At 36.8% G+C, this 18,116-nt stretch overlaps 1 protein-coding gene across 6 annotated transcripts in view; it reads left to right on the top strand.

Moving 5' to 3' along the window:
• The window catches only part of INPP4B (inositol polyphosphate-4-phosphatase type II B), a 371,544-nt gene extending 361,424 nt beyond the window's left edge, over nt 1–10,120 (top strand). For 3 of the 6 annotated variants that reach the window (XM_082390011.1, XM_082390015.1, XM_082390016.1), the window contains one exon: nt 3,118–4,510. In XM_082390011.1, coding sequence (XP_082246137.1) covers nt 3,118–3,292 — 175 coding nt within the window. In that variant the 3' untranslated portion in view covers nt 3,293–4,510. Of the gene's footprint in view, nt 1–3,117; nt 4,511–4,544 lie in introns of those variants that run through there. The other 3 variants (XM_082390014.1, XM_082390013.1, XM_082390012.1) reach the window with 3 other exon arrangements.
• Nucleotides 10,121–18,116: the final 7,996 nt, after the last annotated feature.

Here is an 18,116-nt window from a genome sequence, read left to right as displayed (position 1 = left end):
TGATGTAGGTACCACTCTCAAAGCTCTTATTGATAAAGACCTACATTATATTCATTTTTACACAGATCTGCCAGTTTAAAATCTGACACAATCCAACATTCTAGAGCCTGAAACATGATGCTCTATTAAGATCAATTTACCAGATGAGTGTAGACTCAAATAAAGTTCTGTAAGATACTGGCCCTAAAATCTTGGGTCAGCATTTCAAGATGGTATGCCTATAGCTCCGAACTTGGATGTAATGAAACGTGAAACAGTCTCGTTTTAGCATGGAAGGAAATCAGCTTTCTCGTCAGAAGGAAAGATTTTTCAATTCAGTTATAACTGGTAATTTTCCTTTGGGGGAGCTTGAAGAGCTGTAGTGGTTAAAGGAATAAACTATTAAATAACAACACTATTCATGAATAATTACCCAGCAGGGGGAGATAGGAGGATTCTAACTTTTATCTTTAGAGGTCCGAATGATTTGAGCGGATACCTATAGTGGGGGACTTGTGATCTAGGATACAGCAGTAGTTGCTGACAGAAAAGAGGGGGAAATAAGCAAATATCAAGTCACACACGTTGGGTTTTAGTTAAGGAAATGTCTCCTTGTGTAGGCAGTGATGTGTTTAAGAGTGAGACATTTCCTTTTACTTGTTTCTATTTTAAGTGATTGCTTTGACAGGTCTTTGAAGGAAAAAAAAAATCATTTTCTATCCTGCAGATTCAGTAACTGCCCTTAAATGTCAGATCATGTCACATTTTCAGTGGAGACAACATTGTGATTTGCTTCCGTGGTGATCTACCGGTCAGTGATGGCTAAAACTAATGACCTTGGATTATCGGGGTACCGCAAGGCAGCCACTAATTAGTTATTTGTCATAATCTCCCAGGGAGGAAATTACTAATATTATTCCTTAGTACATCCTTTGCATTGACACTAGCAAAGTGCTGAAAAATTCCTCTGTGGCCCTGAAGAAATAACCATTTGTGCTGTTCTTAGCAGGAAGCAAGGAAGCAGCCCCAAGAGCAGCTGTGTCCACTCGGTGACATAGTCAGGGCCTCAAGCTCTATGTGCTGTGGCAGGCTTGTAGGCTATGTTGCTTTCAAATTTCAGCTGAATAATAGAATGACTATGTCAGAGGCATTTTTAATATATTATTCTATCTCCAGAGATTGCAGTTAGTAAGCAACAAATTAATTCAATTATAAAACTGCCCCTCAAAAAAAAAAGAATCTTTTAATGTAGCACTTTCACTTGGAAGGCATATTCAACAAGCAGACTTGGAAAATATTAAATGCGCTCTGGCAGTTGTAGGGAAAAAAAGCCATCTGGTATGAATGAGTGCCCTGTATTTGGAGTAAGGACGGTTACAAGATCCTTTCAACTTACTGGTCAGCCAGTTGTCTGTTCCTCAGCCAGAGCCTGTCTACAGGTGGTCCCACTGGGAAAGAAAGAGTATTTCTATACTATTATTGATAGATTGTGGTTAATATTTAACCGAAATTTGTAATCAGAATGTAATATTTACATTATGATAGATAGATTAGATAGATAGATAGATAGATAGATAGATAGATAAATGATATAGGAGACTGTACTTCTCTCTTAACAAGGAAAGGAACCAAGGTTTTAACAAACTTGAGATTTGCTACAGATAACCTTCATCTTAATAATGGACAGGAGAGAGTGTTAGTGAAGATGATATCAGAGAGATAATATTGGACAAGGAAGCTTTTCCTAGTCACATTCAAAGGTATCCATACTTTAAAATCTACTGCATGTTTCCTACCTAGTGAGCAGTAGAAAGTTAAACAAGTAACCAAGTACAACTGACAATAGGAATTATGCAGCCCTCCCTTTCACTCAATAAGCCACTCATTTTCCAGATAATATTCTATTTCACTTTGACACTGGCTCCATAGTCCTTAGGTCTTAACCGAACAACAAGGAAGCACCAGAGCCCAGCCCAGCGTTGATTGATTTGGTGTTTTAAACTAAGATCGCTGTTTGAAATAATTACGACTGCTGTTTGTCCACATGTGGCCACTGGATGTGGTCGACACCAGGTCAAAAATCTCTGTGTAGGAGGTTTTCAGAAGCTGCAACTGGTTGAAAGGGGGCCATGGATGCTAAGGGGCTTGTGTAGAAGGTACCTTTGCATATACAGCCCTGTTCACAGACCAAGCAACAGCTGGTTTTCTGCCTCAAAACCCGGAGGAGCTGACAGAGATCAAAAACTCCTTGACAACTGAGAGTGACTGAAATTCTGAATACTCTGAATACTGCTGAACCATACCACAGAAAAGAATTTGTATTTTCAACTTACATCAGTATGGCGTATTTCAGATGTGCCATAATTGGAACTGCTTTTAAGCCCAATTACAAATGCTTATTTTTCACTTTTACAGAAAATACACAACCTGGAAGTTTAGAATCTTTTCTTTTTCAACATGTACTCTGTAAATGTGGATCTCTTTTCAGATCTGGAGTCCATAGGAGATAGATTTGGCTTCATTTTAGGAAGATGAGCAGGAGACAACATAATTTATGAGCTGAACCGATGAAAGGGTGCTGAGTCAGGTTTTGTTAAACTAGTCTTATGGCTGCCAAGGATGACATGTCAGATGTTTCATTCATTTTGAATACCAAGCCATTTCCATAAATCATTTTTATAACTTTAAATACATTATATAGGTACAGTAATAGTGTGTTTAAATGTGCCAGACACGTCCGTTTCCTTCACTACATACTGTGTTTCTCATTTCATTTTCCAAAGATGTACTTATCAGATTATTTTTATGGGCTGATCCATATTTTAGTTTTATTCACGTAGCCTTGTCTGTTGGCCCCGTTTTGCTTCTCTGATTCTTCCTTGTGCATATACATATTCAACCCATGTGAATATCATCATAGCATTTCTCTCTTCCCTTTTGCACAAAAGCCCAGTTAGAAAAAATACGCAGGATGCATTTGGGGCTATTTAGCATAAAATCTTCATCTGAAACTGCTGTATTATATAAGATAATGTGTTGTATTTCAGGATATTTAAGGTTGAGTTTCTTTACTGTGTGAACGCTATACTATTTTCTTTTCTCCCCTAACTCCCCACCCCCCCCCTCCCTGTTTAACAGCAGACAAACCCAGGGAGCACTGAATGAATCTGATGATCCTGAAACAGGCTGTCTAACTGATAACAAGCCAACTTCTCGACACTTCTATCCCGTCGCCTTGCTGCTTGTCAGCTCACACCTGCTAGTTGTGTGGCTTATTTTAAGTCTTGCATTACTTTTAGCCAAATACCAATAAGTTTTATGTTGTACTCCTTTCTTTTCTACAACTGACAATGGACTTTAAATTATGGGGACAATGCTGTAATTTCTACATTTTCAGAGTCAAAGAATTTAAAAACAAACAGATGTTTGAATTGTAAGTGTTTTATTTGTTTTTCCTAAAATCTAAAAAAAAAAAGAAGCACTATGCATTAAGTGAATTATTTTGCTCTTTTGTTCATGGAGAAGTGTTTCCCTCTGTTAACTAGCTCAAGAAGAAATTTTAAATTCCTGTCTTTGGCATAAGACAAAGAACAGAATCCTGAGAGCTTGACGTTCTGCATCTCCTCTTCCTCTTCCCATTAAATTTACTTAAAGAAATTAAGACTGAATTTGCACAAACCCTGAAATGCTGAGACAAGTCCTAGAGATATGGGAGGTTCCAGACTTGATTTCCACTGTGCCGATCTCATTGTCGCCATCAGCTGATAGAATCTTCTGTTTGATATCTTAACCTGTTAGTTCTGTGATTTCTTTCCTGCAATTAACCCTTTTCTGTCAAGTAACTTTCTGGAGAGAATGGCTATTTATGTTTTGTAATTAAATGAACCCGTTTGTAACCATGGTTTGGGTTGATTTGGCTCTCAGAGTACTTTTCTATTCTTTTTAACAAAGTCTTATTTGTGTCTCGATGCTCCATTTTCAGCACCTGTGACTTATGTACTGTCTGTACACAAGCGCTCCTCTTGATAAAGCTGAGACTTGGACCAGGCTGTCTGGAAAGTCATTTTCCTCTTCGTTGCACAGCTAAAATAATGCAGTCAAATAGAGATGAAACTTTCCTTTAAAAATCTATATGGCCAGACTTAATAAATTAAATGCCTTATTCCTAGAACCTACATCCTTAGGGCTATGTGTAGATGTTCATGTGTTTTAAAGAGACTGAGAAATTCATTTGTGGAAAACTTATAAAAAAGGCAGATATATTTATGAAATGAAAATGAAGCTGTATTGTGAAGCAAATTATATTTAAAGAGTTTATTAAACCTTAAATATATGTTAAGAGCAAAGGGACTCTACTCATCTTTTTTCTGAGGGCAATAATGGTATTGGGCCTGGCCTAGGATTTAATTTTGTAAGATGTATCATCATTTGTGAAAAAAAAAAAAATGTAGAGTTGAATCTTTGTTATTTTTACTTGGACTGTTGCTGCAACTCTGCATTGGACAAATAAAGCATATTTATTTATTCTGTGTTTCATGAAGTTGTCCTTTTTCCCCTTTCACCAGAGAAGGATGCCGCATAGAAAATGTACTGAAGAATATCAAATGCAGGAAGTATGCTTTCAACATGCTACAGCTGATGGCTTTCCCCAAGTACTACAGACCTCCAGAGGGGACTTATGGAAAAGCTGACACCTAAGTTTACCAACATGTAAATAAACAGGAACACAAATATGCTTCCGCTGGATAATCTCTACCTTTTTTATGTTTTCATTGTCATGAATTTGTGGAGGGAGGTGATCAGGGATATTTGCCCAAATCTAGGAATTACTTGAATTAGTTATCAGCCTATGACTCTGAAAGAAATCCATTAAACAAACCTTAAATCATATCGCGTTTCTAGTTCTAAGCCTGTATTGATTCTCGCTGGTTGAGATCAGCTCAGAAAGTGTACATTTCATTCATGGGGTATTTTAATGAAAGACATTCTGAGAAAACCTAGGTCTCTACAGGGAACCTGGGGGTGATTCAGAGAGTGGCATTCTCCACTCCAAAGCTATGATAGAGTGTAAAGGGAAGAGAGACTTTGAGATATTATTCCATGGCCTTTCTCACAAATAACCTGAGAGCCCATTTGTGGGCTTTAAAAAATATTTTTCTAGTTACTTGAAACTAGGGAGAGTTAACTCATGATTTTGACTACAGAAGCAGTTTATGTGTGCTTGTAAGGACTTTTGTCATCGTGGAGGTGTGACAGGTCCTCCTAAACACGTAGATGGACAGTGTTAGTAAAGCAGTAAAAATACTTTTCAAAAGCGTAGTATCTTCTCAAAACTCTGACTTACGTTCGATGGCCCCATCAGCCTGAACTTTATGTAGTCAAGTTCATGAAAGACTGTAAAATATGTTTGAGGTGTTTTCTAGCAGTCATCTTGGTATAGAATGTAGATGGTGTAAGTATGCATTGTCTAGCATAGATTAGTATACGTGAATAAACCTTTTAAAACATAGGCCACCATAACTAATGATAAACCCAAACAATTATTTCTCTTCAATGGAATTTCAAATTTGCCCTTACTTAGTAAAATAACACTGAAAGTTTTCCAAAACTCCAAATCAGAAGTTGCCTTAGAGATCATCATGTGTAACACCATTATAAATGGCTAAATTAAAACACAAGGAAGATATACCCCCAATTACCCAGCTAGATAATTTTAGAACCCTGGTTACAATCTCTTCTTACCTTCTTAGCTTGTGGCTTGTCTGTTCTCTAAATTGCCACACTAAATATATACATGAAAATTTGGGAAGAATGCTAGTTAGTTAAATAGAAATTGGCATTTATTGCTGGAATTGAAGCTTGGAGTATAAGGGTCTGAACAAATGAGATTTTTTTTTCTCCAAATGTTAAGAATCTATTCTTTTTCCTTTCTCATCAGAGGAGCATGCCATCCAGAGCATAAATCTCCCTTGGAAATGCCAGAGGCCTGTTACACTGACACTTCTTAGCTGTGACCACATTCAATGGATGATCTTAGGGGCTTTCCATAGCTGATGTAATAGCTCCTCCACGAAGATGCCTGTTGAAATAAGAATTCCAAACATATCTCTAGGCTCATATTTGGTTTTTCAAATTACTGTATTTTAGATAACCCTTTGGGGCTTTCAATGCTAGAATTATTAATCTTTTAGTTAAGGACTTGTGGGCATTATACTTGAGGCAGGTGTCAAACTATTTACAGCCTTTTTCATAAAAAGATGCTGTGTACCGTGGATCTATTCATAGACAGGTTATCTTGGTGTTCTCCTTTATGCCTCATTCTTCATTTCACTGAGTAAATATAATCTTTGAATTGTTCAATTTCATTTGAAAATGGTAGCATTTGTGATTATTTTCATTATCCCACTGGATTTAAGGTACAGAGGTTGGGATGACAGAGGTTTCCTTGAATAACTATGAAGCCTCATTCAGTATATCAAATGGTAGTCTGAGTTCCAAGATAACTTAAGTGATTTATCATCTTGTAAATATTCTTATAAACAATAGTGTTTTGTTTGTATTTTTAAAAATGAAACCTCTTGACTCAAATATGGAAAAAAAATATTAACTAGAAAGCCAACAGTAGGGTTTTCTATTTTGGGAAGACATTTCAAAGACTTTTTTCTTTTTTATTAAGTACTAATACAAAAGTTCTAAAAGAGTAGAGCTGACTGTAATACAAATGCATGTAAGTTCTCATTTATTATTAGCATAATCATCTGCATTTCCCTATTGGAAGCTTATATTTGTGCACACTTCTAAAAGTGGATTTCATCCAGAAAATTTTTGTTTCATATTGACAACAATGTTGTTTCTTTCCTGAGAGGTATTCCAAGTATCCTTGGAAAGCTACTTCATTATTTCTTAAATTATTAACGCTTTCTAAATCAAAGGAAAAATATTAAACAGAAAGTTTTAAAATCTCTTTTGTACAAACACAGGCTCAGTCCTGCTTTTCTATCTTCATTTTCATTTAAAAGATGCACCAATCATTCTATTTTAAAGGATCACGTTGAGTCAGAAACTGAACCAAGAAAGTAACATTTCCAAACAAGATAATTTTTTTGGTTCAAAAACATGTTTGCCCTCTGATATCCTCAAATGTAGATAAAAATTCTGTATTTGCTATTTACAAAGTCCTATAGAAAACATATTTAAAAACAAAGGAAGGTGGAATCCTAATTACGTTTGACCCAGTGACCAAAGATCCAGAGCCTGAAAACGTTCTACAAAACAGCTGAACGTTAAAGTTTGAAATATTTTATTGAAGCAGACTCACATTTTAGATGCACCCATTCATTTATTTCTTGTGTGGTTGTTTCTTTCTTGTAAATATTGCCTTGGGTTTTGTCTACACTCTGCCCAAACAATCCTTGGATGTAAATAGTTTGGTCAATCCAATAACCCAGTGAGTCAGAGCAACCATGTGATCCTGCTTACAAATTGCACTGAAATGACCAACTGCCCAGTTAGAGCAGGAGCCCAGGTAACTAACCTCTAGTCCTTACTTTATAAGACTAACACTTCTTCTTCTGAGGAACTGTGGAGTCTTAAAAGCTAGCATCTGGATGAAGGATACTTCCCTTTTTTTCCTCTCAGCTAAGTATAGTATTTTGCACAGAATAAGACGGTGGAGAAGAAAAAGATTTCTGTAGAGCCATGCTTTTCTTCCCAAGCAAATCAAACCCCCTCCTATGTCAAGTTTGATACGTGCCTAGAGGAGGATAGCAGTGGTGTGCTGGAAAGTGGCTCATGCTGACCTATGATAGCTGATCATTAAATTCTGTAAGCCAGTTGTGAAAACACAGCCATCATTAAATATTAAACTATAAAATACAGTTGAATAGATTTTATTAAAAAACAAAGGTAATAATCAAAACTTACCAATTCCTAATTGTTTTAGTACATTTTACTATTGACCTCTGCTCTTGAGGTTGTTTATGTCAATTGTATCTGTACAGTGGAAACACAATATTATAACGTGCTAACTGTGCCTGTCTCTCTTCCGGACCCCACATTCAGTAACATCACATCCGTAGCTTGAAATTGACCACAATGGGAGTTACACCACAGGAACTGCCAAACGCTACCAACCCATGCTTTTAACTCCTGGAAAGCCAGTTGTCAAACAATTACCAGCACGTAACTGAATGCCGCCATCACTTTTTCTCCAGAAAATAACCAATAATGGGAAGCAGTATTAAATTATTCAAATGATATAAAATGCAATCGCTCGTCTTCAGATGGCTACAATTTTGATTTGGTTTTTACCCTCTTTAAAGACTCCTATTAGACTATAAGTAATATTTGATGTTTATATTTTATGCATAATTAAATCATTTAATCATAACGATGTGTTTTAAAAATGCCTCTCTCTATGATGGTCTGCAAGAGAAACCTCAGCAATGCAGCTTTAGTGTACGTAATAACAACTTCAGGCTAAATTCAGGGAAATGTTAGCCTAATCAGAGTATCACTAAAAATGTGCTTCAGTATCCATTTTTAAGTTTATCATTTTAGCATTAGCTAAAAGAAGAAAAACGGTAACATATTACCATGCCCAGATTCTAATAAATATAGCTCCATTGAAAGCCACACTGTTAGATTAAACAAATTAAACTCTGGCAGCACACTAAATCACACAGATGTTTTAGGTGTTTGATTTCCAAACAGGATGGTCTATCAGTGGTTTAGTTCAATATACAGGGCACCTTTTGTAATCTTTTGGGAAGTAAATTAACTTTTATCACCATTTAAGAAACTGGTCTGAGAAAAAAACTGTTGAGCAGTTGCAGAGCGAAGCAAACATATTGAACACAAGGCATCCCCAATAGCTGGAGGCTTCACAAATTATGTGCTGCTGAAGGGAATGATTTGCTGAGAGTTGTATAGTGGATTGACAATTTCAGGTGAATTCACATTGATTTAACCCAGCTGTAATTGGCAAGAGCTATGCTTTTTTCCCCCCATATTTATGTTTCATTGCTTTATAAACAAAGTACTGATGTATTAGATCTTTTGTTTCTTTGGAAGATTTAAGTTAGAACTTTCCAAACAGATGCTATCTCTAGCAAAGACTGTCTTTAAGAACAGAAAAATACAGTTAATGTTGTAGATAAAATATGGCAGGCCAATTAGGTATAAAGATGAGGTATGGAAATTTGGATTTTTCCTTTCTGAGTCATAGTGTACATTAATCACTTTTAATTTTATTTCTAAGCAAGTAAGAGGAAGTCTAAAACATTTCTGATGTCAAAGAAATCATATCAGTCTATTAGTAACAAGGAGGTAGGAAAAAATTGTAAAGTCATATTAACTTGAAAAATGTACATGCCATCAGCTCTCCTGAGCTTGAACTTTTATAGATTGCATGAATATTTAGAATTTTAAATTTAAAAAGGAAAACAAGGCTCACAGTTAAGTATAGTACCCAGAGAGACTGAACATTAAAGGAGAGAAGACCTAATACAAGTGATGTTGCCTGATAAACCATTCGTTTAAGATGTTGCACTTTCACACACGTTATGAATACATTCACAATCTTCCTAAAATCATCAAAATTACTCCAAGGCCATACTAGGTCACAACTCAGCAGTACATCTTTAATGATGACTTGGTGTGGTTTTATTGACTAGCAGGCAATATTGACTCAAATATTGGCAAAATTGCTATATTATCTATATAGTTCTTCTGATGCTTTTATATCGCTATCAATATTAAAAACCATTTCAAAGAGCTTTCAAACTTTTAAAAGGCAGACTCCACGTGTCTGTAACTGTATAGACACTCCCATTTTATGGCACATGTGCAATCCTTTGTACACATATACTCATATGAAGATGTTATTATTTTATTTAACCTAATATCTGATTTTCAGATTCTTGCGGTACTTATCTGAAACATTGGCAACTGTTTTAATGTTAAATGTATATTCTAGATCAACCAATAATGTATAGTCCCAGGAAATGAGGCACAAATAGGTTAGATCATTTTATATTGGTATTCGAAGAAATATCATTTTGTTTTATTGTTCTGTGTAAACCATATTCATTGTACACTGTGTGTATATTTTTGTTTAAATAAATGTGATTTTTATTTTTTATGTTTCTGTCTTTTTCATTTCAAATGTCAAATTATACATTTTTTTCATTTTTGTCAATGTAGCAATATCTAAAAATTAATTACAATAACAGTAGGATAGCCTAAACAATATCTCAAAGAGAATAGACTAATTTTCCGATGAACTACAATTACAGTGCAAATTTTACATTGAAGGTAGGTTAGTCTCATATTTACTAGCAGAATGCATCTTTCAGGGTTGCTATTCTGTGGGACCAAAATCGACCATAATTTTAAAAGGTGCAAGAACCAGATGTCAATGCTTCAACTCTGGGCAAATCACTAATCTTTGTAATCCTGATTATATTAATCATTTGAGCACATGAGATAACTTTTCCTTATTGGCTCTTTGGATCTGATCAATTATAATTCATTATAGTAGTTGATAGTAGAAGGTAAATCCCAAGGAGTTTTAATTTGATCTTGTAGCAAAAAAAAATTTAAAAAAAATTAACCAAATGAGGCTCTTGATTGCGTGGAAAGAAAGAAAGAAGTTTTGCCATCTGGAGAATTTCAAGAACATATCTGACCCTGCAGCAAGAAACTCTTCTGTAACGTCATCATCATCAGTATATGTTCATACTAATGTGTCTTTCTACATCTGAGCAGGGACAATGCTGGAGGTAACCCCATGGGGAGACAATGCATAGCGAATTATAGTAAAATGCTGCCTGCCATTAAGCAGTATAGTAGCCTGAGTGAGGTAAGAGTACTCTTCTGTCTTAAACATCCATGCAAAAGTTTCTTGAGTGTCGTAAGTGACATATGCACACAAAGTCAGAGTACAGGGGACTCAGAAAATTTGTTCCAGAGCTATAATTTGATCTCTCCAGAGAGGGGAATTGAGAGGATGGATGGATGTAGTTGGAGCATGTCAAGCCAAAGTAGCCACCGCATGGGCATGGTTCTGTGGCGCCCTATAACAATGGCAACTGAGTTCTCTGTTCTCTCAATGATCCTGATGAATAAGGGTGACCCAAGAACAGATTTTTAAATAACTTTTACCTAAAAGGTAAAATGAGAGAGGAAAGCACACTTGGGTAGAATACCAAGAATGTGATACTCAGCTACTAAAAGCTCCCTTCTATCCTAAGCCATATGAGTTTATTACTATAGCCCTTCATTTCAGAATTAAACAATAGCAATGAGGATAATGATCTGCCTCTTGCCTAGGGTGATGACTTCTCAGTTTTCAAACCAATTGACCATAAACCACCACCTCCTTGGTGATAATTCACCTCTTTTGAATTTGAGTGTGCTGCACTGAACTACTGTTTCTGCTTCCTTTGCTTGCTTCTTACATTTAGGAATTACCCAAAAGTCTAGACTCAGTGTTCTACTTTTCTCATTCGATATACTGTCTTTTGAGGTCTTCAACTGTTATTTCTAAGGAGAAAACTCCAGGGCCAAAGAATGTGGGCTTTTGAGTCAGAATGCCTGGATGCAAATCTGATTCCCCCACTCCATTAGATGTGGACATATGTCAAGTTACTCAGTGTTTCCATGTCCTCACATTCTTATCTGTAAAATGAGGGTAATAATATGACAATATTTCTTGAGAAAAGTGAGTGAGAAAATGTATATCCAGCCCTTTGCCCCATGCTCCTTGTGCTGGATCTTCTCTGTTGGCCCTCAGCCTCCGTTCCCACTGTGGTTAAGGCTCCTGAAGTCCCACTCCCTGGCACATAAGGGCTGGATGACTAAAAACTACATTTCTTCAGCACTCTTACCACGAGAGTTCAGGATATCCTATAGGTTCTGCCAATGAGACCCACCTACGCCATATTTGGAAGGCAGGAGGAAGACGGCAAGGGGCAGGAAGTGTTTACCCCTTGTGCACCCAAGTGGGCACACAGGCATAATCCAAGTAGAGGGTAAGCAGCAGCTGGATTCCCATGCTCATTGTCAATTCTGCAGCTGGCTAGTGGTGGTGGCTGTGACTTCAGCACGGTGGAAGCCATAGCAACAGCTTTTTCTTAACCTGGGGGCAGCAATAGTAGTTCCTGAAAACTGGATCAGAGGAGCTTGAGGTCAGAAGCCTGGTAAGAGTCCGCTTCTGACATGAAGTTCCTCTGTCCTTTCTAATGCTTGTATGAACACCAAATTCCCATATTATATGTACTAAATTATTTTCTGCTAAAAATGACTGTGTTCCATTTCCTGCACTGTACTCTGGCTGATACCCTCAGCCTCTAGGACATATTCAATATATTTCTTTGTGGTAGTTGTTGCTGATTAACTTATTTACCTTTGATATTTTCAGCTGGGACCCAGCACCACCTTTCCAAGTATCTGCTGGCTATTTCTCTGTATGTTTTAAGATATTCATAATTTCATTGCCCTCCTCCCAATTTACACACAGCCCTCCTAGGATTCCTATCTCAGCTTACAGAATCCATGCTCTAGTCACACAGGTTCACAAGCTTGAATCAGCTTTAACTCTCCTATCTCTGTCGACATACAATATTCCATTTGTCACTAAGGTCTGTCAATATTACCTTCATATTCCTCATATCTTTTACTTCGCCCTTTCATTGCCACAGCTATTTTCTTCACATGCATCCTTTATTACCCTCATAACTATGGTTCTAAACTAAATGGAATCCACCATTTGGGCTTATCTTCTCTTTCAAGGCTAATTTTCTATCTCCTCTAGTTCTATCCTCCATACATACACACACTAGGAGTTTGCATACATGTATGTCCCTTAAACACACACACGCACACACTCAGACACACTCAGACACCCAGATTTTCTTCCAAGTTTTCTCTGAGGCTATTTCCTTTCTTCCCACCACTCCCAAAGTTATTGCTCAAAGTTGAACTCATTTGCTTCTTATTCCAAAGCAATCGTCCCATATAACTCTAAATGGAATTAGTCTCCACTATTCTAATTCTTCCGTAGTACACCCTGTGTCATTCATTCATTCATTTGTGTATTTGTTTTATTCTTTCGTTCATTCAAAAGATACTTTGAGTGCCCGTGTAACTGGCAGGCAGTTAAATACCAGGTGTTCAGTGGTAGACAAGAGGCATGGTTCTTAAATTCATGAAGTTCACACTCCAGGCTAGTTGTTGTGGAGACAGACAAAAATAAAGCCAACTAAATAACAAATAACTAATTATTAGTTATCCGGTATGATATGAAGTAAACGATCTAAGGGTTTTGGCAGAGAATCATGGTGTTGGTGATTCAGACAAGGTGGTCAAGCTGTAAAGGAAGATAATCGTCCAACCAAAAGAAGGTAAGGGACAAACAGGGGCAGTGTGTGTGAAGCCAGTGCCAGGAACACAGAGTACGGGGCTTGGAGAGAGACGAGATTAAAGTTATCAAAAGTTTTTTAGACCAGGAGAAAGGATTTAAATTTTATTTTATGTGTCATTAGAAGCAATTACAAGGTTCCATGCAGGGGATCAAAGTGACTTAGTTTATATTTTTAAAGGCTCACTCCAGGTGCTGTGCAGAGGCTGGATTATAGGAAATCAAAGCTGAAAGTGTGAGATAGTTGGAAGGATACTGCAATACACTGAGAGATGGTGTTGGACTGGGATGAGAGAGTGAAAATTAAAAGTACAGAGGGTGACTCCTGTAGCACTTAGGGAGTAAGAATGGCAGGTCTTGCTGAGGGGTTGGCAGTGGGGGGAAGCGGGGGGATAAGTAATTAAGGTAAGTTTCATTTCTTACTTACTTGAGCCACTGAAAAGTGGTGGTAACACACTGAGAGGCAAGAAGGCAGAAGAAGGAGACAAGAGTAGGTTTGAGGGAAACCAATTGTTTGGCTTTGAACATGGTAAGTTCAGCCACCGAAATCCTCCAATCAAAGCTAAAATTCAAGTATGGAATTCATGCAGGTGAATCTAGGGTTCAGAGAAGAGTCTAAAGTGGGACTAGAAGAGCAGTGTAAGCTGTCAGCATGAGTAAATGAATAGAAACACTCAGAACAGTAGTCAGCACTTGTTGGCTGAAAGTGACAAAAAACTAGCTTAAACGAAAAGGCAATTTCTTGACTCAAACTGAAAAAGAACAGGAGTTGAGTTATGGGCACATCTGCTGTCTGATGTTTAAATCTTTAAGTGATGATTTCAATTCTCTCTCAATCTCTCTCTCTCTCTTTCTCTCTTTCTCATCTCCATCTCTCTGTCTCTTTCTCTACCCACCCCCCCACCATGGATTTTTCTTTATTTTGACTGTTCTTTCCTCTGTCTTAGTTTAATTTTCCAGAAAGTCCCTGCCAGTTCAGGCTTATGTGGTATTTTCAGCTTATGTCTCACAGAGATCCTTTGTCTCTCAGCAATCATATCATTTCCCAAAAGGACTCTCCTCAGTCACTGTGTCCTGGGTGGAGACTCTGAGGGACTCGTCTGGGCCCCTCTCCACCTCTATGGCACTTTGAATGGCAGCTCCACCCCTTTATATGGCATTGGGAAAGCTCAATTCCCAAGAGGAAAAGAGATGGGGAAAATGGACCTCCACTTCGTCTGGGGAGTGAGTGTGGTGAGAAAAAAGCCTGAGACCAAGCCTTCAGGAGCTTTAACATTAAGAGGTTGGGTTATAGTAAAAGCAACCTGCTTTTGATAAGAATTACTTTACTGTAAAATTGCATTTTATTTTGGAGATAGATTCTAAAGTCACTAGTAAGATAAAAATGAAAAGCAATTTCACTGAAATAAATATAACTGAAGAAACAACTATAACACTAAGGTGAGAGGCAAGAGGTCTAATGGGGTCTGGATTTGCCATTAACCCTGAGTGAATCAGTTCATGGTTATTTTCCATTTCCCCCCATGTAAACAGAAGATAGCATAACTCTCTCTATGCCTTTCCCTTGTTAGCTTAATGAACAAGGAGAACACCCACCTGAAAGCAAAGTGAACCCATTGCCTCTGGAATATGTTTTTATTTCAGAGGTCCCTGACTTACTCCTAAAGAGAAGTATGGGCTTGAGCTGATTTGCTTTTAAAGAGAAATAAAATAGAGGGCTAAACCTCCTTTCACTTTTGTTTCACGTTTTTCAGTGAGCAACATCCTCTAGGAAAATATTTGTGGTCTTTCATTACACATTGCACAAATTGTTATTCACGCAGTGACTTTTTTGATCGGTGTGTGTGGATATACATAGGTTAGCCTCTATCCTTCTTTTCTGATATTTACATACCTTTAGATATGACATTTTCTTTTAGAAAATTGAATAGGAGGGCATATTTCCCAACTCATTTCATGAGGCCAATATTATTCTGATATCAAAACCAGACAACAACATTACAAAGCAAAACAACTGCTGACCAATATCACTCGTAAAGTGATAGAAAAGTTCTAAACAGAATTTTAGCAAACCAAATTCAACAAGTGGGATTTATCACAGGAATAACCTGGTTTAACATTCGAAAATGAACCGGTATAATTCAACACATTAACAAATTTAGAAAAGAAAAACTATATGATCATCTCATATATCATTTGACAGAATCCAAAATTCATCCCTAAAAAATAAAACTATTGGAAAACTAGGAGTACAAGGGAAACTCCTCAACTGATAAAGAGCATCTACACAAAATCTACAGTGAACACTTTACTTACGGGTAAAAGGTTGAATTCTTTTCCTCTGAGATCAGGAACAAGGCAAAGATGTCTGCTCTCACCACTTCTGAAAATTTTACTGAAGTTTCTAGCAGATCAATAAGGCAAGAAAAATAAAGTCACCCAATTATGAAAGAAGGTGTTAAACCATCTTTGTTTGCAAGCAACGTGATCAACTATGTAGAAAATCCAGTGGAATCTATATAAAAACTAGAAGTAAAAAATGAGTTTAACAAGGTTGCAGAACACAGGGTCAATGTACAAAAATTAATTGTATTTCTAACAATTTAAATGCAATAAAGGTACCATTTACAAAGGTACAAAGTTAAGTCAATTAATACAAGATTTTTTTCAACAAATGGTGTTGCAACAATTGGATGTTCAGACAAAAAGTAAACTTTCATGAATACCTTCAACTTTATACAATAATTCACTCAAAATGCAAATGTAACACATAATATTATTAAACTTCTAGATAAAATATAGGGGAAAATATTTTTGACTTTGGGTTAGGCAAAGAGTTCTCATATATTACACCACAAAAACAAATCATTAAATTAAAAGAATTGATAAATTGAATTTTATTGATTAGAAACTTTTGCTCTGCACTTAACATTGTTAAGAGACGGAAAAGCCTAGACACAGACTGGGGGAAGATATGTGTACATCATATACCTAACAAAGGATTGGTACCTAAAAATATAAGTAACTCTTAATATGCAACAATAAGAAAACAAACTACTCAATTTAAAAAATCATGAGCAAAAGATTGAATAAGCAACTTACCAAGGAGATACATGATGGCATATAATCACACAAAAAGATGCTCAACATTATTAATCACTAGAGAAATGCAAATTAAAACCACCATGAGATACTTGAGTATGTGGAGCAACTAGAATACTCTCAAGTTGCTGCTGGTGGGAATACAAAATGGTATGACCTCTTTGGAAAACAGTTTGACAGTTTTCCTATAAGGTTAATGTAAGTTTACTACATAATCCAACTATCTCATTCTTAGGCATTTACCCAAGAGAAATAAAATGTATGTTCACATAGAAACCTGTACACAAAGTTTATGGACACTTCATAATTGCAAAACCTGGATACAATTCAAATGTCCTTCAACCACTGAACCGATAAAGAAACTGCGGCACATCCGTACATTGTAACACTACTCAACAACACAAAAAAACTGCACTATTTCCCTGTGCAACAATATTGATGAATCTCAAATTCATTGTGCTAAGTAAAAAAGAGTCAGACCCAAAAGACCACATCCTTTAGGGTTCAAGGCATTTTGGCAAAGTACAGGAAGAGAGAACAGGTCAGTGGTTGCCAAGAATTGTGTGTGAGAAGAGGGCTTGACTGCAAAAGATAGCATGAGGAAATTTTTGCAGGTGATTGAACTGTACTACATCTTGATTGTGGTAATATATGAGTACTCTATGCATTTGTCAAAATCCATAATCTATATAAAATGGAGAAAACATTATAATTATTTTTAAAATTTGTAACACTAAAGAGAAATGAGCCATCAAGCCAAATAAAAACTTGGAGTAATGTGTATTACTAAGTGAAAGAAGCCAATCTGAAAAGGGTACATGCTGTATGCTTTCAGCTATATGATATTCTGGAAAAGGCAAAACTATGGATATAGTTAAAAGATAAGTGGCTGCCAGGAATTAGGGAGGAAGTTGAGAGCACAGAGGATTTGGGGGCACTGAAACTATTCTGAGTGATAGAGTAATGATGGACACATGCCACTGTACATATGTCACAACGCTCAAAATGTACAACACCAAGGGTGAACGCTAATGTGAATCATGGTCTTGGAGTGCTAATGATGTGTCAGTGTACCAAACGGACCACTCTGGCAGAGGACGTCTATAGTGGGAAAGGCTGTGCATGTGCGGGGGCCAGGAGGTATCTGAGAAATCTCTGTAACCACCCCTCAATGTTGCCATGAATCTAAAACTGCTCTAAAACATAAAGCCTATTTAAAAGTAAATACAATTGCGAAACTAGAGCAATGTCTCAAACGTTATTCTCTGAGAGACGAGAAAGGATACAGCAGTAAATTTTTGTCCAGATGTAGTCATTTTGTATTCATATCTGGTTAACTACTCTTTAAAAGAAGAATACCTCTAATTGAGTTTAACTTTGTAGATCATGAACTCCAGACGGGCAGGCTGGTTGAACTAAAATCTAGATTTTCACCATCTTTTCTTCTTTAAATGCCATTTGAGTTTCTGTATGGTCCTTGGCAACACTGAGTACTGAATTCTGACTTAGGGCCAGGGAGTTACCTTGCTTTTCAATCAAGGGCAGGCCACTGACAACTGTATATGTATCTGCTATTAGTTCTTTGGATGCCTTAAAACTGAGACTCTAAGAGATT

The sequence above is a fragment of the Balaenoptera borealis genome (genome assembly GCF_965194805.1).
Source record: "Balaenoptera borealis genome assembly, chromosome: 4".
Taxonomy (NCBI): domain Eukaryota; kingdom Metazoa; phylum Chordata; class Mammalia; order Artiodactyla; family Balaenopteridae; genus Balaenoptera; species Balaenoptera borealis.
This window is presented reverse-complemented; position numbering and strand designations above follow the sequence as displayed.